General features: G+C 39.0%; 1 protein-coding gene across 3 annotated transcripts; it reads left to right on the top strand.

The window, feature by feature from the left end:
* The first annotated feature begins 1975 nt into the window (after positions 1-1975).
* Positions 1976-21919, top strand: inpp5b (inositol polyphosphate-5-phosphatase B). Of its 3 annotated transcripts, XM_063488010.1 has the most exons (23): positions 1976-2369; positions 4046-4126; positions 4412-4509; positions 4643-4672; positions 4785-4895; positions 5870-6013; positions 9379-9469; positions 9976-10146; positions 13183-13284; positions 13575-13689; positions 14548-14664; positions 16440-16627; positions 16861-16972; positions 17059-17168; positions 18523-18658; positions 18773-18883; positions 19097-19262; positions 19522-19757; positions 19903-20010; positions 20285-20369; positions 20805-20932; positions 21022-21133; positions 21491-21919. In XM_063488010.1, exons 1-23 carry the CDS (start codon positions 2314-2316, stop codon positions 21598-21600), a joined length of 2718 nt encoding a protein of 905 aa, XP_063344080.1. In that variant the 5' UTR covers positions 1976-2313; the 3' UTR covers positions 21601-21919. The 3 variants fall into 3 exon arrangements, with proteins under 3 accessions (XP_063344080.1, XP_063344078.1, XP_063344079.1); XM_063488008.2 differs by lacking the exon at positions 1976-2369 and having other exon boundaries at positions 4053-4126; XM_063488009.1 differs by lacking the exons at positions 1976-2369; positions 4046-4126; positions 4412-4509; ... (1 more) ...; positions 4785-4895; positions 5870-6013 and adding an exon at positions 6711-6820.
* The last annotated feature ends 55 nt before the right edge of the window (positions 21920-21974 follow it).

Here is a 21974-nt window from a genome sequence, read left to right as displayed (position 1 = left end):
ACATATTTCACCATACCGTAGACAAATACAGGTTAAAGCTCTATCATGCAAAAAAGAAGCCATATGTGAACATGATCCAGAAATGCTGGCATCTCCTTTGGACAGAAGCTCATTGACTGAGGAAAAGCAGAAAACTGTTCTGTGTTCAGATGAATTTTGAAATTCTTTTTGGAAAACGTGTAAGATGATCCAGCCTAAAGAGCACAGAAACCACTGTGTTTGTGATCAGCGGTGAGTTTAAAAACCTGCATTTCTGACAGTTGGATTGGTCTTAAAGGTATATACAGGTTTAAGAGAAACATATCCTCCTATCCAGATGACCTCAAGTTCTTTTGTATTTCAACAAGACTATACTAAACTGCACACTGCAATTAGATGTGTTGTTACCATCAAATTCAAAATGACCTTATGTTTTTCTTAAAATTACACATTTTTCTCAGGTCAAACTGCTGATATGTTTTCTATGTTTTATTGTAAATAAAATCTGGTCTTGAGCAACAGTTGTCCAGGCTTTCTGAAGGTCTTTTGGGAGGTGTTCCGGGGATTTGGTTTGGACATTGTCTGCTATTTCCCTCATTTTCAGTCCAGTATACCTGCTTTCAGAGGAATGTTTTGGTTTGTTGGTTTGTTTGTTTGTTTGTTAAGCCACTTAACTGTGACATATGAATCATTCAAGAATTTAAAAAAAAGTCAACAAAAGCAATGGATGAACCAGTATTGTGTCTGCACATAACAGACTAGCAGCCTGTCAAGAAAAGATAATCTTTCTTTAGCTGATAAAAAAGCTGAAGACAGGCATAAAAAAAACTTTTACATTTCCCAATGGACTGTTAGCTAAAAATTTCTATATCCCTTAATGTACACTCTGTACTAAAAAAAAAAATCAGGAAACTGGACAAGCAGAGGATAAAAGAAGAAGTGGCAGGCCTATAAAAAAACAACTGTCTGCCACAGATGAACAGTATCTGAAAATGGTTTCCTTAAAAAAGAAGGGAAAATCCAGCAAAGACCTGGCACAGGACCAAAGACATCTGGACCTTGACTTGATCCATCTACTGTTCACTGAAGCTTCAGTTGGTGCATGGTGATTTACCATGCATGCAGCAATATCTGGAAACTGCCTCATTGGCAACAGCTTCATTTGTCAATATCACAATGCCAGTGCATTAAAAACAGGGATAAAAAACACACACACAATGGAACGCTATCAGTCATGGATTTACATCCTCTAGATTACTGAAGCAGTGTGGGATCATATTGCGAGAGAACAGAACAAAATGAAGCCAACATCCAAAGAAGAGCTTTGAATGTCCTTCAATGAGCCTGGGAACTATTCCTGAAGACTGCTTAAAGAAATAACAAGAAAACCCGCACAAGAGAGTTCAGGCTGTGTTGAAGAATAAAGGTAGTTATACCAATTACTGACTAGAGCTCATTAGAACTGTACAAACTCTGTTTTTGTTTTGCTTTGTTTTATGTTTTGCTTTGTTTGCAGTACAGTATGATGATTCAAGAAATCACTGAACCATTTCCCTTTTCCCTAGCAAAGTATACATAAATGAGAGGCGATTACACATTATGTGCTCTATGTATTTTGCACATACAGCACTGTACTCTGCACAAAGTACAGTCCTGTGCAAACTGTGCAAAAGTACATACAGTACAATTATCACAGTATATTATCATGTATTGTGATAGCAGCTTTTAAAAAAATAATTTAAAAAAATCAGCGTTACACACATCCTGTACAGTTTTTAAATTTTAACTCTCCAAGATCCATTAAATAAATAATTAAATAATATTAATAACAGTAATACAGTAGTCCATTTTGACAAAAGTAAGATGTAAATGCAATACAATATTTTTGGAAAAACGAATTACGCAATCGATGGATTTCAAAAGACCACTTCCGGTTGATTGACCGGGGGTCATGAACACTTCCTCAAAAAGCTTTGATACAACTTCTGAGGAGTGCGAGGTGTTGCAAGACATAACCGCCTTTGAGTTAGCAGCTTCAGGCCTTTGCGAACCATACAGAGTGACGTCACACTGGGTGTACAGCGCGATCCTGAATCAGTGCGTGGCAGACTGGGTCGGGCTGGGCCAGCGGCGAAGGAAGGGGGGAAAGAAGAAAAACTTCTGGGTCGAAAAGGAATAATGTGAGATTCCGCGGAGCAACTGCGCTCCCTTTCATTGCGCTGCGCTTCCACTTCAGAGAGAAATAACTGAGCTCCTCGAGTTTCCACGGAGTGGGTTTTCGTTTGGAGAGCGTGGTGCCAAAGTTGTCGCCCAGCAAGCTTGAATGTCAACACTATGGATCAGTCCGTCGCAATTCAAGAAACTTTAGAAAGGGAAGAAAACTGCATCATGGTATCCTTCCTGACTCACACGCATTGGTTCGTGGTTGACCAGCGAATCAAACTATAGATTACATGCGTCCAAAAAAACCCACATTTGACTGGCGCGACAGCTTTTCTGTCTGCTGAGCTCGAAATGGGGCCTGTTGGGTTGTGTCACTTGGCTGTCATCTTTCTGACTAAAGAGTAGCTTTACTTAGGCGTCTATCCAGGCATTGCAGTTGAGTGCACATGGAGTTTATTGGTGCTTTTACTTTTAGATCAAAAGCTAGTCTAGTCAGCAGTTCCTTCAAATAGGTAACATGTACTCAATACTGTAGTGAGACATGTTGTCCACAAGGTGGCAGCTGTGTGCCTTGTCTTTGTTGTCAGTGCTGGCGATCCTATAACTTCACTGTCATTGTGTTAAAGTAAGATGTGCATAAAAATATGTCTTCAAAACAAGGTGCAGAGAGTAGTTACTGTTACTGTCATTCCTCTTTTAATAATATGGTAATGTATTATAAATAATAACATGAAGTGTTGCATAATACCATAAGGAGTTTGGGAAGCAGCAGTATGGCTTCATGCCAAGGAAGTGCCCTGCAGACACGATTTTTGCTTTAAGAGTGCTGATAGAGACGGTCAGGAGGAGTTGTGCTGAGTCTTTGTGGGTCTAGAAAAATCATATGATAGGGTGCCAAGAGAGAAACTTTGGTGCTGTATGAGGAAGTCAGAAGTGGCAGAGAAGTATGTGAGGGTGATGCAGGACATGTATGAAGACAGCAAGACAGAAGTGAGGTGTGCAGTAGGAGTAACAGATGGGTTCAAAGTGGGGGTAAGATTGCATCATGGATCGGCTCTCAGTCCCTTCTTGTTTGCAATGGAAATAGACAAGTTAACAGTTACTGCAGACGTTGTGATCTGCAGTAAGAGTAGGGAGCAGGTGGAGGTATGCTTTCGGGAAAAGAGGAATAAAAGTTAGTAGAAGCGAGATCAAATACATTTGTGAGAATGAGAGAGGGCCAGGTCTAAGATGCAAGGTGTTGAGGTAGTGAGGTAGTTTAAATACCTAGGGTAAACCATCCAAAGTGACATATGGTTTTGAGACAGCGGCACTGATAAAAAGTCAGAAGACAGAGCTGAGAGCTGGAAAGATTTTTGTTGCGAGAGACCAGGACAGGATTAGAAATGAGTATATCAGAGGCACAGCTCAGTTTGATTGGTTTGGAGCAAAAGGGGAAAGGGTCTTGAAGATGGTGCTGCGAGGCTCCCTCCAGGTGAAGACCACAAGATTCATGGATGTTGTGAAGGAGGACATGCAGAGTGTTGGTGTGACAAAACAGGATGCTAGGAATAAGATGACATGGAGGCAGATGATCTGCTGTGGCAGCCCCTAAAGGAGAAGCAGAAGGAGGAGGAGAACGTGAATTGTTGCATGTAAACGGGGAGAGGAAATTTGTTCTATATGTTTATTAGCCTTATTTATATGCTGACATATAGATGTACTGGTTTATACTTTTGATATTACTCTGTGAAATGAAGAAATACTGTAAAAAGTGCAATAGTTACTTGTAAGGAATAGAAATCCAATTTCATGTTCCCCACTGTAGTAGACTTTGCTGAAAGGTAATTTTTTTCTGGCAGATAAATATGATATTAAACATGAAGTGTAATCAACATCTTTCTCCTTAACTAAAACGTAATCATGCTGTCCAATGTGATGTCCTCTTTGATGATACTACAGAGAGCAGACTGCTGGGGCTCGTGGAGTCTGCAAACGAGCATGCGTAAGTTTTAGTGGTTTGGTGGGAAAAAAAATATCTCTGATATGAGTTCTTTGCAGTTTGTTTGAATTCAGTCTAAAAAGTGTTTTCTAAGAAGAGTGGGTGGCAGCAGTACAGCATAACACTGTACACTACAGAGTTACACTAACCTGCCTGACAAAGGTACCACAGTCATGCTCTGTAGGGATATTTTTAGTGTGCATGTGTTAGCTCTAGTTAGGCAGAGAACTAACTGAAATACAGACTTCATTAAACAAATCTTAAAATTACAATGTAATGTTTTTACAGAATCTTTATTTATACCCATCGAAGAATGGCAATTACTGCTGACGATGTATTGCTGGAGGACATAATACCCATCTCCCTCGACTTTGCAGTTGTCACAGGTGAATAGTATTTAAATATTTTTAGCTCATCTCAAATAAATATTCCCTTATGCTATTTTAACAGTGTACCTAATCAAAAATAATTTGACGGTAATTTCTCTGAAACATATTTCTCATACTACAATCTTTTTAGTTTCCTCACCAGAGGAACTTGTGGTTGTGGGTGAGTGCGCTAGTTTCCATTACAGCCCAATTAGAAATAAGCTGCATAACTGGTGCACCACACGATAATGAACATCTTGTTTTCGCCCCCTGCATTCTTCTTCTGATTTTAGGTGCTGATACCAGAGTTAGAATAAGCTACAAGGATGAAGAATTAGACCTCAAACTTCCTTTTGGCTCCAACTCGCGTCTCTTCCTCAGCGAAGTCAACAAAGCGTGGAGTGGTAGGTTAGCCCCTATATGATGTGTTTACATGATATCCAGCAAGAAACAAGAATAACCTTTGAAAGCTGTCGGTTCATTGGAATCAAGTATTAATTCGCAGTAGCACCAGCATCTTATTTGTTTAAGACAGGTCATTTGAATCTTAAGTGAAGAAGAGTGTGAAAAAGCACAAATATTTTGCTGTAGTAACCTATGTGAAACAATACCTATTGAGTTAATAACATAGAGGTTATATTATGTTGTAAAACCACATAATATATCTGTTTGGAAAAAGACTCCAGGTTACTGCTGTTTTGGTGGTGACACTTCCCTGTGCGATAATTGCTAGCAGGCAGAGAGGGAAGGGTGGAGTTTGGACAGTATACGCTGTTCTTACTTAATTTTTGTGCACATAGCTTTTAGCAATGGGACATGAAAATTGGACATGACAACAGTTAACTTCCTTTTTATTAGTTAATTTGCACCACAATTTTACAGCCTGCTTTCTGTTCATCTGAAAGTGTCAGGCCGTTAAAGGTCAAAGATGGTGTGCTTTGTTATGGATGTGCCGCTTTTCCCACCGGTTCGCCGTTTTCATGGTGGAAGTCCCAAATGAACACAAGCAAAGACTGATGTGGGTTTTTTTGCAGTATTCCAAGTAGAGCCCCAAAGGCTTTTAATCTGCTGTGGGAGACCGGTGATGGAAAGAACAAATAGCATGCCGCCTGTTGTTAAAAAGAAAAATTCTCACGGTGAGCCCATAGAGGTGAATTTAACCATGGAGGTTGACTTACAAGGCAATTTACTATGAAAACAAGACAAGGAATTTAAGGTGGTAGCTTTAAAATAAAGTTGCAAAATGCAACTTTTCTCATTCTTAACATTTTTCGTGTTGCCTTAAAGCGCACACCAGGCCCTTGTCGAATTTCTCATTAAGGCAAGAATCATTTACAGTTCTTTTATCATTCTTTTCCTCCCTGCTTTTTTTTCACAGATGTTTGCAGGACTCCCACACAGATACCCAAGTTTGACTGGATTACCAAGTACCACAAAGACAGTAGAGGACGGAGAGTTGTCAAACAAGCCCTCGCACCCATCGGCACAACTCTCACTAAACTCAACCAGCACGGAAAAACAGGTTTTTCACCTTATTTTAATTTGTATGTGCCGTCTGCCAACGTCTCCCTATGCAGTAAAATGAACTGCACTAGAATTGGTCCACCAGCATCTGTGCAGCGGATGTTGGGACGTGTTCTCCATTTTGTCTTTTCGTGTGTGCAGTTTTTGCGTGTCAGTATTGCATCATAAATTACATCCAATTTTGCAAATGCCACTTCCCCTGAATTCAACTGACTCCATCTGAACGTGAGTTGAAAGGAGCAGACATCTAGACGTGACAAAGCATGAAAACCACAGGAATAACCTGTATTTTTAACTTGTCCCTTTTTCATTCAATGCACCACAGTAAACTAAGAGTGAGAGCTCACAGGGCCAACATAATGATTAATCAATCATTATGCTTGTGCATTCTGTTTTACTGGCATGCTACTGCTGACAAGTATGCAAAACATGGAATGAACATATACAAATCACACAGCATGTGATACCACGTAAAACTCTGCGTGCAACATGTTTTGTCAGTCAAGTGCCACACAAACACACTAACGTACATAACAAGTAAACAAAAATATTTTTAAAAAATATGTATCTCTCTTTATATATTTCATCTTCCTAATCTAATGCAATGTTGTTGAGTTTTCCGATTTCAATCTGCATAGTCGATTAGGTTTGTTTCGGTGTCTTATCTCTGCAGCAGTGGGAGTGTAAACTCCTCCCACTACTATAGCGTTTGTACAGGCAAGATTGAGACTGAGTGGACATTGGTCTTCTGCACAGAATGCGTGGGAGCGATACATGGAGATGTCTATGGAGATGAGGGACTTTGGTATGAAAAAAAAACAACCTATTCCTGGTTTCATTTGTTGATTTTGAGGAGGTGAAAGAAACGCCGGGGTCCCTGCCATCCGGCTGAGATAAGCTAGCTTCCTAGTTAATGCTAGCGTGCAGTTCTAATTCTCCTGTCAACAAATGCTAACTTTAGCCTCATTAGCTTAAGTGCTTATCGGTGAAACTGGGTAATTTTACATCCATGTAGCAATGTGTTCGATACGTTGTTTTTTCGCCGCGAATCATAGAATCATAGGCGCTCGGTTAAAAAGAACAACAGCTAGCACTAGCACAGACTTCACCACCGCGATATCAGTCGTCATTGTGTGGTTTTAAAAGAAGTGGAACACCTGTTAGGAAAAATGTTGCAACAACACGTTTTAGTGACTGTTGTGTCGTTCACCGAGAGGCTCTTTTTTTGTCTTGAATTTTGAGCCATTTGCACTGGTTGTCAGGGTATTTCCACGTTCACCCATTCACTCCCGACTTATCCTCTTAGCCGATATAGCTTGTTAGCTTCAATCAGTTGCCTGTAAACTTTGTTCCCAGCGGCTCTCTCTGTTATTATAGGTCTCCGTTTACTGTCTGCTTCGCCTTCAAAAAGAAAAGTCTGCATGTCATCCAATTAAAATATATGACGCTCCAACCGTTTATTAAGCAGCTGGAAATTTACAGTTAAGTATTAAAAAGAAAAAAATAATTCATATGAGCAATCTGACGTGTTTCTGCTTGTGAAGCAGTGTAATGATGAACTTTGGCCGGTTGTACTTTGTAAAGATACTCCTGCGTTAATACGGAAGAGAGCCCTGATAGAAGAGTTTGCCATTTATGCTACGAGTAGCTGTACACATATAGAGAGGCATCCTGTGACAAATGCAGTGAGCGAGAGGTCATACAGCTGGATTTCCGCTGTATGGTTAAAGATACTAAAGCATGTGCAGGATGTACCATATAATGTTTTAAAACGCATAGCCTCATACTGGTTATACCGTTTTTAACTGTTTTTTTCATCTAACAGATAAGCAGCTGTACTTTAAGCGAGAGAGGAAAAAAAACTTGTATGTCTTTAATAAGGTGCATACAACAGTATAACGCCACAAGGTTTTGCAGTCATTTCCTTGCTGATTTGAGAATGCAGAAATATGATAAGATCTCCAGTCAGTAGCTTGTGTGCATTTAATGCCACAAGATTTGTTTCAAAAGTTGTCTGCACTGCAGCAGGTATTCAAAAGTTTGTAGTGAAGTAGAATGGACATACACATCCAGTGACTTTTATTTATTGATGCATTTTGTGTGACACTGGGTAAGTGCTGTTTGACAGCTGCGTGTGGGTTGTGTGTGCAAGAAGAGCGTCTTTTGTAGTGTTTTCAAGAGCAATTTCACAGTTTGCTGGAAGTTCTGTCAGTCAAATAAAGGGGTTTTCTTGTTGACTGAAACAACAGAGTTGCTGTTTTTAATTAAAATGTTAGCGTGTTAGTGTAAGGATTTTTAAATAGGGCTTAAAATGGCTTGAACTCTCAGCACCTTTTTTTTATGTTGACCTTTTTTTGGGGTTTGGTGCACATGTCACAACCTGTCTTATTGGTAATTAGAGTGACATTTCCTAAAACAACGATGCAGAAAAAGTGACATCAACTGCCTGCTGAGGTGAAAGTAAGAGCAGACTTTGATGCTGCAGTTGTTCTGCCAAAAGACTTGTCTAATAAAAAAAGAAAATAATCTAAACCAGTTTTATTAGCACTTATTTTTGCTTTACTTTATTAAAATTATTATCTTATTCTTATTATTGTTTTTGTTTCACTGGTTTATGCCTTGTCTGCTTTGTTGTCTTACTTCTTTGACCTTTGTGTTTTAAATAAATATGATTTCCTTTTTTTTTCTTTCTCATGTCTCAAATGCTGCACATAGAAAAGAGTTACACATATATTGTAAAAACAGTAAGAGACCAGTTGGTTTTAAGTTTGTCATTTTGACACAATGTTTGAGAAAAGAAATTCAATGTTGTGTTTTTTTTATGTAGATTGTATCTACTCTTTCAGGTCATTGCGTTGTACTGTCTAATGTAGCTTACTATAACTTTGTAGAATTTAATTTCCTGCTCAGAGAACCTGGCTTTCCCTTTCACTGGAGCCAGCTGTCTTGCCTGCCAAGCTTCGGGAGACAGGGGCATGCTGTCTAATACTTCGCACTCAGCCATTAAATCCAGCTACTTGGAATGCAGAAACCGTATCCATCTGCAGGAGGAGGCCTCAGTCAATTGCCCCCAACAACTAAGCTCTGACTTGGCATTTTTATGATTGACTTATATTTATTCACATTTAGCTTAATTTTATTCTTACATTTTGGTTGTTTAAAAGCTGAAATATGAGTTTATCAATATATTAATAAAAATATCTTAACTGGCTAAATGAAAATAGTACTTTGTTTGTGGTTCACTGTGCAGGCAGTTATAATTGCATACATACATACATACAATTGCATGATTGCATAACTGTCCTGCAATCATGTAATTAACCATTCTGAATGTGTTTTATCTGTCTTGCTTTTCCTAAACAGAGAAATCATCAGACAAAAAAGTAACTTCAGAAAAGGAGAAGGGTTCCAGCGGTGGCACACAGAAGTCCAGAGCATCTGCCAACCAGGATAGGTGAGGAGGCCTTGAGAATCTTTTCATAATTTTTCAAGGGTGGGGAAGTCTTGCATTATACCCACACTAATACAGTTATATTTGAATACAAAGACAAACTCGGTGTCTGTTTTCGGTCCTGCTTTGCTTTGAGTTAATGTCTATTCCCTATGATGGAGTTAAGTTTCAGGATGTTCCTGGAAGACTGCATGATATGGGCATATTACATTTTCTCCTCTCAACTTGGCTCATCCCATATTGACAACCTGGAAATAGAGATTGTTGTTTTTGTTGTGTTGAACTGCTGTACATTAAGACTGTAGCTCTCCAGTAAGTATGGCTTAATGCATTTAGGCTAAAGACTATGCTGACTGTTAATACACAGCTGGAGATGAGCATTTCTAGCATCTCACTAATGGTTAAACACCCCCCCCCCCCCGGCAAAAAAAAAAGAAAAAGAAAACAACCCTCTGTGACTCAATTTTTCCATCTCAAATCACACACGTTATTTCTTCTCTGCTGTGCAGCCTGGGCATCTCCACTCGAGAGGACCGGGATGACCTGGTGCGATCCTCCAGCCACACCCCATCAAACAAAGCTCACATACTAGCCATGCCGCAGTTTGGCCTGCGCGACAACCTTATCAAGTGTGAGCTGCTGAAAAAAGAGGAACTGTACACTTTCTTGGAAAATCACAGGTATGTTGCTGTTTATTGGTTTTTGTGCCAGTGTGGCCCTGATTAAACGTGTGTTTGGCTCATTGATAGAGGCATATAGATGTTGGTGATCTTACAATTCCTGAATATTGCATAAGCATCATCAATATTTTAAAAAAAAGGTAACAAAAAATGCTTCCTTGATGATGATGATAAGGCCTTGGTATTCTGGGTGGGGTAGTCCAATCTAAAGAGAAGTGATGTGATCTTTTCCTGTTTGTTCTTGTTAGCCTAAAGCAGTAAAAAAAAAAGTCACTTTAAGCCTGACACCGTGTACATTATAGTAGTTTGTTTTTAAGCTCTACACTGTAAGCTTTAAAAGTTAAAAAAAAAAAAAACTCTCCCAAGTTTCAAACTTAGGCGAGTGCAGATATTTTTAAACAAGAGTTGTATTTCGCTGTATGTTCAGTTTGAAAATCGAAAACAGGTTGTAAAATCTGTGGAAAAGATGGTTTATGCATGAAGACTCTGTGCCCACAGTGTAACTGTTAACACAGTTTGGATGATAGAAGTGTTATGTAAAAAGCATGAGTCAACATCTGTGGGTTTGTCTTGCTGCGTGCTAAATTAAGCCGCACTGTCTCAGACGTTCTGAACACTCTGAAAATGGCTATAACCATAATGGAAGGAATCTTGAATATGATAAACATGAGTGAGTTAGATCCAAAGGGAAATGTTTGTTTCCCATACATACATGTAAAAGGGTATGCTAAATATGTAATATTGGACATATTTAAAAAGCCATATATGATTAACAAGAAGTAAGCTTGAGTTGTGCCTTTAATCAAAAACGGCAGACATTTAGTATCGTGCTTGCACACTTGTATTTGTCTGCTTTTGTCTCATTTTACACTGTATAGTTGGGACACGCTGGGGGGAAAAATCCATGCTGATATGAATATTATGAATAAAAGCTTTAGAAAAGCAGCAGTCCCAAGCTCCCTTTGTGTAAATATAGTTTCAGCGTCTCTCTGGTTAGCTGAGGCTCGGGCTGTTAAAGCAGAAAGTGTTTTAAGGTTCAGTGGCAGTCAGCACAAAGTAAAAAGCCCCATGCTGCTCCTGTGAAAGAGCATTTGGAAAACAGCAGCCGCCTGAAGGTCAGAGACATGGCACATTGAATTGAAGGAAGTTGCCTTTTTTTTGAGCTGGACCTGTAGAATAAACCTCAATGGGGATGTAAATGGCAAGGGCTCGACCCTCTCACGATTTCTCACGGCATGTTGCCTTCAGTATTCCGTTTAAGTTGCAGTGAGGCTGCTCAGTGATCACAAGACGTTTATGTGTTTGTCTTTGTACATTTTATGCAATAATTTTGTATAATAGTGATTATTTAAATACAGGAAATGAGGATTTGTCTTTTGCATTTTTTTTATTCTTTCTGTTTCAACACTGTGTTTTGATTGTGGCTTTTCCTCAGACTCAGGAACCGCTCTATTTATCTTAATGGTTTTGTTTATGTGCATGTTCTTTATAAAGTATTTACAGTAGTTTTTTAAAGATTAAAAACTAGGTCATTGATTTGTGTTCTTTTTTTAAGATAGTGTTACTATCTATCTGCTAACGCCTTTGACAAAGACCATCTGATAAATCTGCAGTTACCAGCCTGTAGCTATAAAATAAAGCAAAGCCATGACACTAAGTCCCCTTTTCCATGAGTACATTAGTACTTACTCTGATTGACTCGCCACGTTTTTCAGGGTTTTCCATTAGGTCACGGTACCAGGTACTAAAATGGGACCTGCTCGGCCGGGGCTCCAAGCAATCCGAGCAGGTACTAAAATGGGACTTCGTCAGACTGCTTGCCACTGATTAGCTGATCAGTGTCATCATTTGATGAGTTATGAGAGCATCTCGTTCACGAACATCAAAACTGCCATTTAAAAAAAGAAGAAGAAAGAAATTGCTACAAAAACAACACAGTGGTTCCCAAGTCTGAGGAAAAGCCACAGACTGAGCAGCACATGGCGTTTGTGTCACATACCAATTACATCAAGGGCCGCTCGGACGCGTTGTTGTAACAACAGCCGAGCACATTAGGTTGGACTTGATTGTAATGGAAAACCAGTTGATTGAAGTCTAGTCTTGGCAAGTTGAGCCGAGTAGGTCCTAATGGAAAAGGAGCTTAATTGGAGATATCTGTACATGTTGTGATGAAAACAAACGAAGAAACTTGTTTTTTGTTGGGGATTTCTTTGTTTTGTTTTGTTTTTGTTTGTTTTATTAGTTTTTCCCAAATCCCCCAACATAATTTCTTTGTCCACATGATTGCAGTCTTCTTGCATCAATGATGCGGTCAAACAGAAACTTACTATTATTTAGCCGCACTTATGTAGTTAACTGGCTAATATGGCATTGCAGCTCCACAGCCACACCCACTGGTCATCTGTATATGTTGTGTTACAAAGTGTTGTAACACACTATTGTAACAGTGTTGATTATTTCACAACCTCTAATGTCTGATACAAGTAGAAACTAGATGGTGACACTACTTTCTGCCTGTTTGCCGTCATTCAGAAAGTTGCTGACCATTGGTTATCCAACCTCATGACACCTGCCCACCCAGGATACTGTGTGTCCGGACACAAACTGAAGAAGTCAAAAGCAAACTGGAAAACTTGACAAAGGAGTTTGAGAGAAATCCTGATCAGTGACAAAAAGGTTGAGGATTGGTGGAGGATTACATGTAGGACTCTTCCAGTATTTGTTGGTTTACCTTTGAAAGCAATTGCTTTCATTTCAGTTTTTTTTTTTCTCCTATTCATTTTAATAAATGTTACTTCTGCAAAAGGGCAGTTGTGCTCTTAAACATGCAAAAAAAAAAAAAGAATTAAAATATCTAGAAATGAGTCACTGCTACAATGAAGCAGCAGGGCATAAGCTTGATATAGACTGACATTATTGTTTCACCATTTTAGCCTCCTAAAGTGGAAACCACTGGGGGGGCAAAGGAGGAGCCCATCAAAGCTATAATTTTATTCCTTTGTTTTGTGCTCACTTTTCATCATTCTTTTGTTTCAGCTTTTTTCTTGGCACATACAATGTGAACGGACAGGCACCAAAGGAAAGCCTCCGTCCTTGGCTGAGCTGCACTCCCGAGCCCCCTGACATGTACTGCGTGGGGTAAGTCATATTCTCCTGCTGAAGAATAGCTGTGCACTGCTCCGCTTAATCCTATTACAAAGACAGACATTTACTCCTCAAACCTCTGACAGATGCATGCAGCCGTTGAGCCAGTTTTAAGTGCTGAAGACGCCTGCCCACTGATTTTTGCACTGTGTATCCACTAATCCGGCCTGTTTCAGTTTACCGCTTTGGTGTTAAGGAGCCAAAAAGTTTAGTCAGTGCCATAGCACTTCTGGATGAAGTGGAAATCAAACCCTTAAAGTTTCACCATTTGTCCTTTTTTGCAGTTTTCAGGAGCTTGACCTCAGCAAAGAGGCTTTCTTCTTCAATGACACCCCCAAGGAACCGGAGTGGACAAAAGCTGTGTCTGAGGCATTGCATCCAGATGCCAAGTATGCCTTAGTAAGGATTTTTTTTTTTTCTCCCTCACATCTTGTAGTTCATCGCTATTAGTTGATATTTGAGCAGACTTGCGAACGTCACTATTCACACCACTGTTCTTCATTTTAGAGGTCATGTTTGGTTTTCTTCTACATGGGCAACAGTCACACTTTAAAATAGATTCCTGGAACTGATACAATGCATGCGTTACAGTTTCAAGAACTTCTAGCACCACCTTTCTGTGGTAATAATAATTATCATACAATCTTATTACATCGATTATTACTCAGTTTATTTCTAATAGGAGTTATTATATCCCTGTTGCTTTCATAAGCTTAGTCACACCTTAGGTTTTAGCTTACTTTTTTGATCTGCCTCTTTTTCTTGTCTTTTGTCTTCACTTTTATGTGCTTCCTCATTCTCAGAGTGCCGACCAGCACATTAGCTTCCTCTTTTTATAGCCCTGGTTGTTTTTTTTTTATTCAAGTCTCCTTAACTCTACATGATATATGTGAGGTCACCATCCTGTCAGTTTGTTGGATTTTTTTTTTCTGCATCCACTGCGAGTTCTCTGACTAAAGCACACTTGGCTGCTCTGTTTCTGACACTTTAACTCTTACATAAGTTAAAGCTATTATGAAGTACTTTGCGCTCCTCATACACAACTGTGTCTTATTCTGAGATGTGATTCTCCGCTTCCGTTTTACTGTTCCTAGTAGTTGACACTGACAAAGTGCTGATATAAGCAACAGAAACTGCACTAAAGCATCTGTGATCATGTCTTGTGGCTACACCATCTTTTGAGTTCCAGTGCAACATCAAAAATGTTTTCATTTAACCGCAAGAAATCATTTGTATACTGTTGGTCTGTTTCTGCAGGTGAAGTTGGTGCGCCTGGTGGGCATTATGTTGATCTTCTTTGTGAAGAAGGAGCATGCAGAATTCATCTCAGACGTGGAGGCTGAGACTGTAGGCACTGGCATCATGGGGAGGATGGTAAGGACAGTATTTCAAACTCTCTTTGTGCATAAGTCATCATATAGGTTTCTGGTATTGTGCAAAGTCATTAAGTTGATGTCTGTGGTGTCTGACCACGGGATTTGGTTGCGTGACGGTTAACACTGTTGCCTCAGAGTAAGTAGTTGCTGGGTTCAAATCCAGCATCTGGCCAGGACCTTTGTGTGGTGTATGCATGTGCTCCCCATGTGTGGGTTCTCTCCAGGGTACTCACACAGTCAAAAGCAATGCATTTAGTCAGGTTAATTGATGATTCCATATTGCCTATGGGTTTATAATCAGGGGTGCACATAAGTGGTCCGCAGGTGCGCATTCGCTATCAAAATAAAAGATGCACGCCAGATAAGAAGTTGCAACGCGCGTTTGCGTACATATAAAAGGTACTGTTTTTGTCCGCTAGAGTGGGATTTTCACGGCATATTCTGCACCAGATCTCTGTGCGTTCATCATTTGTTTGAAGCCAGTTCACCTCCTGCAACCACTTTTCCGAGAATACGCGCTTCTTTTGCGGTTCAGACTCCTTCTGACATTTCTTTGGAGGTGGAGGAACACCAAAGTAATTGCTTAAAGGAGCTTGCTTCTTCGACATCTTTAAGTTCTAAACAAATGTCTGTCCTCCTCCAGAAAATCTTATGTACGCAAGCGCGCGTTGCATACTTCTTATCTGGTGCGCGTCTTTTATTTTGACAGCGAATGCGCACCTGTTTAGAAATAAACCATATAGAGTCAGGAGCTTTAGGTCAGGGGTTCTCAACATTTTGTGGGCTAAGGACCTGGCACAGGGAAAACATTCTTTAAGGATCCCAAAAAATCCTATATTTTGTTGGGTTGAGCTTACTGTCAGTTGACCATGTAGGCTTATCAGCCAAGCTATGCAAGCAGCAGGAAAAATTCATTTTACCCTAATATTATTGAGGGATTTCCCCCACCCAGATCAGTTGACATATTCCACAATTATATTAGCATTTATATTCAGCTAGAAATGATGTAGGAACTAGTACAGGCTGGTTTTACTGCATAAATTGCCAAATATTCTGCAGTGCTTGGGTGTGGGTCCTTGTACACATTCTGCCTTTCTGTTTTAGATTATGTCAATAGCATTGTTTTAGTTCCACATTGAAATGATTTTCCTCATAATATACATATAAACAGGAAGTGTTGCGTATTAGCATTTACATGAAAATTGAAAGGATGAAAGAAAACAAAAATTGGGCTTATGCTATGATGGTGTCTGTCAACTGCCATACAACTGCCTCATTTATTGCCATTTTGGCAAATGGCAATAAATGAGGCAGTTTTTAAGCACAAGCAATCTCCTGTGTTGATGAAAAGGCATCTCTACTTCCTGTGAACTATTCACTTCAGTGCTTATTCATCCATGAAGCACTTCCTACAGTAGCTTCAACTTTATTTCTCATACACTGGTGCAGGAAAGGTTATTCTTGACTCATGCGACCGTGCTTACTTAGCAGTCCCTGCAGAGTAGAGCAGATGGCTGGCTAGGGACCAGTGGGAGGGGGTTAGAGCTGTGTAAGGTCACTCCATCCTTTCCTGCAGTAATGGGACACTAGTTTATGAATTGCAGCAAGAACTAGCCAAAACATGCCAAGCATGAAATTGTTTGCATAATATTGCCTTATTGTGTAGCAGATGAGTAAAATCATAGTAAATAAAAACATTTAGTTATTTTATTTTAGTGTTTGCAGAGGTGTTTCAGTGTTTTCTTAACATTCTAATCAATTACTGATTCACAGGGAAACAAGGGAGCTGTGGCAATCCGTTTTCGCTTCCACAACTCTGATATCTGCGTGGTCAATTCCCACCTTGCTGCTCATGTTGAGGAATATGAGAGACGTAATCAGGACTATAAGGATATTTGCAGTCGTCTCCAGTTTCGCCAACCTGACCCCACCCAGGCGCCACTCACTATCATGAAGCACGAGTAAGTAGCCGTCATTTTAAAATTTACATTGTGAATCAAATTTAAACATTTCTGTTGGAATGTTTACATAGTTATTGTGCCACTAATCCGAATCCAGAGTTTGGCGACCTAACTTGAGAATGTGTCATGCAGTCCTTTAAACCTAAAACATATTTGCTGACACTGTTCATACAAATCAAGTTTCTCGTATTTATGACTATTTGATTTGAATTTGTGTTCTGTTTATGAATCAGTGTTATTTTATGGATCGGGGACCTCAACTACAGAATTAGTGAGCTTGAAGTTGACAACGTGAAGGATCTCATCAGCAAGAAGGACTTTGAAACTCTACACAGTTTCGATCAGGTAATATTAATTATGGTTTCCTTGTGTGTTTTCTATTCAAACGTGTTTGTGAGCAGTGACATTTACCCATTGCATGTGGTCATCAGCTCAAGAGGCAGATCGACGAGAAGGCTGTGTTTGTGGGATTTGAGGAGGGGGAGATTGATTTCCAGCCCACCTACAAATATGACACTGGCTCTGACAATTGGGATACAAGGTAATCTCACATGGAGGCATTGTACGTCATTCCATGTCAGTGTTCATAGCAAAAGGTAAACTGATAACAGAAAGAAGTAGCAGACATACTATCATTGTAGTTTGAACACTATAGCTGCTTGTGTTATCATCACATTTTTTGTGACACACCAGTGATTCAGGTCAGCCCACATTTCTTTTCCTTCTCTGTTGAGACATTTCTGTCTCATCAATTGTTAAATGGTTGGAGCTTCCTAGTCTGCAAACAATTATCTCTCTATTCAGAGCTGCTTAACTCTGGTTTTTGTCCATAGTATTTACTGAAGGATAGCCTCAAGAGAATACCACAGTAGCATTATAATAGAAATGTCAGGCTTGGGGTTGATGACTGCAGTATTGCAAAGACAATGCAGAGTGATTTTTGACCGTTAAGACTGTTTAGAAAGCTCTGCTGTGTTTAAAGTTTTTTTCCATTTTGTTTTTTGATAAAATGTTTGTTAAATACACTCACAGCTACTTTATTAGGTACACATTAGTAGTGTCACGCATTAATTGTTTCAACAAGGTGATGGAAACATTCCTCACAGATTTTTATGCATTGACATGATAGCTTTACATAACTGCTGCAGATTTGTAGGCTGCACATCAGTGATGCAAATTAGTTCCACCACATCGCAAGGATGCTTTATTGGATTTAGATCTGGTGACTGTAGAGGCCATTTGAATGCAGTGACATAGCGTTATTCCTTGTTACACACACTATTCTGCTGGAAGCAGCCATAGGAGGATAGGTAGACTGTGGTCATAAAGGGATGGACAGTGTTAGTAATTATACTCAGGTAGGTTGTGAGGTTTAAACTATGCTCCCAATTTTCTGGAATATTCCAAATAAACCTTCTGGCACCAGTGACCATGCTATGTTCAAACCTTTTTTCCCATACTCTGATGCTTGTTATAAGCTTGTACATGCCTAAATGTATTGAGCTGCTGTCACGTAATTGGCTGAATGGATATTTTCGTTAACAAGCAGTTGAATATGTATACCTAATAAAGTGGCCAGCGAGTGTGTGTACAAGAGCTACATTGCCTAAGAATTGACTTGGGCAATGTAAGGAAAAACACTACAACATCTCATTTGCATCAGTGACCTTTATAAATTGGTTTAGCCATCCGATGTGGCCCTGAACTGTGAGCTTTGTTGTGTAATATTCAGTACTCTTGCAACACCTCACAAGAGAATCTCCCTGCAGGGATTGTGTCATTAATTTTGATAATGGATAAATGGAGTCAGAGATAATTCCTGCCTTCATTGTTTTATTGCTTTGTAATAAAATAGACACTTGGGAACTAATGTTTGCCATTTATTTTGAACTTAGTGAAAAATGTCGTGTCCCTGCGTGGTGCGATCGTATCCTGTGGAGAGGAAAGAACATAAAGCAACAGCATTACCAGAGTCACATGACTCTGAAGACCAGTGACCACAAACCTGTCAGCTCCCTGCTCATCATTGAGGTAAATGATTCAGCTGAAGAGCTTTTATTTATTTATTTATTTATTTAGTGGCTTTTTTTTAAGTATACATTGTTTCTTTGCGTTTACTTAATCCTGTTTTTCTTCATCCTACAGATCAAGAGGATAAATAGTGAGGATTATAAGAAGACCTTTGAAGAAATTGTACGTGATATTGACAAATTGGAGAATGAATGCATTCCATCTGTAACCTTGTCCAAGCGAGAGGTAAAGTTTCACTTTACGATTCTCCCGGACATTTAATTAAAATACATAATAATAAAAAATAATGAAAGAGTGCATTATGCAGACATTCAAAGGATACAATAGCTTCACATGACCTGAAGGAAAAAAAAATTTTTTTTTTATCTTGCCTCATAAATCTGCTTTTTTTTTTTTTTTGCTTTTTTTTTTTTTTCTTCCCTTTTCTTTTTTTCTCAGTTCCACTTCAAGGATGTGAAGTTCATGCAGCACCAGGCAGAGACGTTGAGCCTCTTGAATGACGGGCAGGTCCCATGTCAGTTTGAGTTTATTCCAAAGCCGAATGAGTTCACATACAGCAAGCTCTGGCTCACAGCCAACCCCCCCAAAGGCTTTATTGCTCAGGGTGAGTAACATGTCATTGTTGTGTAAAACCAACAAATTTAATTTTAATAAAACATTAATCCATTTGCCTGGTCATATAGAAAGAGACTGACTTGGATTTAAGTGGCAGACTCCTTTGAACTGACAGATTATGCTTATTATAGTGTCTTTGAAATCATCAAAGAGTACTACGTCATAATCACTTGTTATGACCACAGTATAACATAACACCTGACTGGAGCAGCCTTCCCTTTAATTTGCGCTTCCCTCTAAATATCTAGGTGGTTCTGTGGATATTGACCTTGAGGTTTTCGTAAATCGCACAACAGCACCTGAGCTTAACTCTGGCAAGCAGGAGATTGAAGACATCCTGGTGCTCCATCTAGAGCGGGGCAAGGACTATTTTATCTCTGTGACGGGAAACTACCTGCCAAGCTGTTATGGCACTTCTATCCATGCACTATGTCAGCTGAGGGAGCCCATTCAAGACATTCCACAAGAGACCCTCCTTCAACTGGTTAGTGCTCACTTGAAATACCTCTATTGTATTCATTGTTGCCTCAGAGGCTTCATTATAGTAGTTTTGAGGATTTGAGACTAATTAAGCTTACTTTAACTAAACTGCATTTCATTCTGGGGGTTTTTTTCCTTCTCAATATCAGGCAGAGTTACCTATAAATGAGAATGCAGCAAACACTGAAAAGCCTCTTGACATTCCTAAAGAACTTTGGATGATGGTGGATCACTTATTCCGCAATGCAATCAAACAGGTCAGAAAATTGATGGTGATGTAACAGTGTTGTAATAAAATCAAACAATACTATGCTCCTACTTTGTTTTATAGTGTCCACTTCATGTGAATTGCACTACACTTGGCTTCCTGCCAGCTTTTTGTGATTAAGGATAAATAGACTGAATGAAGATCCTTGCAATGAATTTATTCTGCTGCATTATCCACTGTGCTTCAAATAATTTCTTTAGCTGAAGGGAATCTGTGGTGTATAATGAGAGAACGAGTCTGAATGTGTTGTCCTCTATTTGCAGGAAGACATATTTCAGCAACCTGGACTCCGGAGTGAATTTGCTGAAATAAGGGATTGCCTTGACACAGGGATGCCAGAGTCCCTCCGTATCCTTCCAAAACTATAATAAAATTAGCAGAAAAATATTGTTTGTCCTTATAGAATATTTGAAGAAGTCACAGAGCACAGTCAGTACATATGTTATCTTAAGAGCATTAAATCTATAGTGGATGGGTTTTAGCAGCCCTGTAATACTCAACAATCAAGATTTAAATGCAATTAAATTGGGTCTGAAAGTTGGGACCTTAGATGACCATAGCTTATTACAGAAACTAATAAGCTAATAAGCTTGATTTTTCAAATACTCTGTATTGCTGTTTAATCCATATAATTGCAAACATGTTGTTTTGAATGATGCTTAGAATGTAATACTGTTTGTTTTTGGGGGGTTTTTTAAGTATAATTTATGTTGTACTTTTATGTGATATGTAAATGCTTTTCTTAAAATTTGCTACCTTGACCCTGCTACTCTTGACCTGCAGCGGGTAGTAATCACTCAGTAGCAGAGGCCTTGCTTCTGTTCCTAGATGCCCTCCCAGAGCCTGTGGTTCCCTACTCATTTTACCAACGCTGCCTTGAATGCTGCACCAGTGCCAGCCAGTGTGAGCAAGTAAGAAAAAAAAGAACAGAGTTAGTCACCCATTTCTACTAATCCTACATTAAATTCTAAAAGTTAAAAGTATTGTATTTTGTGTCTAGGTTATTTCCATGCTACCTCAGTGCCATAAAAACGTGTTCAACTATTTAGCTGCCTTTCTCCGTGAGCTTTTGAAGAATTCTGCTAGCAATCGATTAGATGTCAGCATCCTGGGTAAGAAAATGAAGCAAGCGGTTCCTTTGGTTTATAAATGTGTTATTACTACTTTGTGCTTTAGGCAACATTTTACTTTTTGACTTTTTTTGTTGCTCAGTGTAAAGCTGGGGACTTGTGTAAAGATGTCCTTTGTGCTAATCTGTTCCACCAAATAAAGGTTGATTGTGAACTAAAGTATAGCAGGAAAATGAACTTCAGTTAAAAGAAATGTATCTATTTAAAACCACTGGTTTATTACATTTTGTGTCATTTTCTGTGTTACATTCCTTGAAATGTCAAAATTATTCCAGACACTGTTTTTATGAATGATTTCTCTATACTGTGTAATATGAACAATATATTTTCTTTGTATAGCCACCATTTTTGCCTCCTTGCTTCTGAAGTCACCTGCGAAGCAGGATCTTGCAGAGAAGAGGAAGACTCAGGAGTTCTTTCAGCACTTCCTGACCCAAAGCTCCTCCTAGATGGAGGGCTTGTCCCCCTTGCTGAAGCTGAACACTAAAAACTGTAAACGTCCAGTATTTGAAATAACTGTAATGATTTGATATCCTCTTTGTGTAACTATGTAGAGTTATTACTGTCAGTGATGTTTCTTATTTCTAATCACTTTATTTCAAAACCAAGTTTGTGATCAGTTGATGCTGAATTTATTGTATATCATTGAGGATATGTAGAAGCCTAACAAATTTTAATGTATGTATATTTTATTTAAAAAGAACAATTTGTATTTTCATGTCTCTGATCTAAAAAGTGTATTGTTTTTATATATAAAATGTCTGGAAACACGTGTGTTGCTAGTGATTTTTTTTTTTTTTTTATCAAAATTGTATTATTTGCT

The sequence above is a fragment of the Pelmatolapia mariae genome, linkage group LG10_11 (genome assembly GCF_036321145.2).
Source record: "Pelmatolapia mariae isolate MD_Pm_ZW linkage group LG10_11, Pm_UMD_F_2, whole genome shotgun sequence".
Classification (NCBI taxonomy): domain Eukaryota; kingdom Metazoa; phylum Chordata; class Actinopteri; order Cichliformes; family Cichlidae; genus Pelmatolapia; species Pelmatolapia mariae.
This window is presented reverse-complemented; position numbering and strand designations above follow the sequence as displayed.

Coding starts and splice junctions, on each gene's coding strand:
- inpp5b (XM_063488010.1), top strand. CDS start 2,314: ATGGATCAGTCCGTCGCAATTCAAGAAACTTTAGAAAGGGAAGAAAAC. Junction 2,370..4,045: donor AGGGAAGAAAACTGCATCAT/GGTATCCTTCCT, acceptor AAAACGTAATCA/TGCTGTCCAATGTGATGTCC. Junction 19,758..19,902: donor AAGAGACCCTCCTTCAACTG/GTTAGTGCTCAC, acceptor TCTCAATATCAG/GCAGAGTTACCTATAAATGA.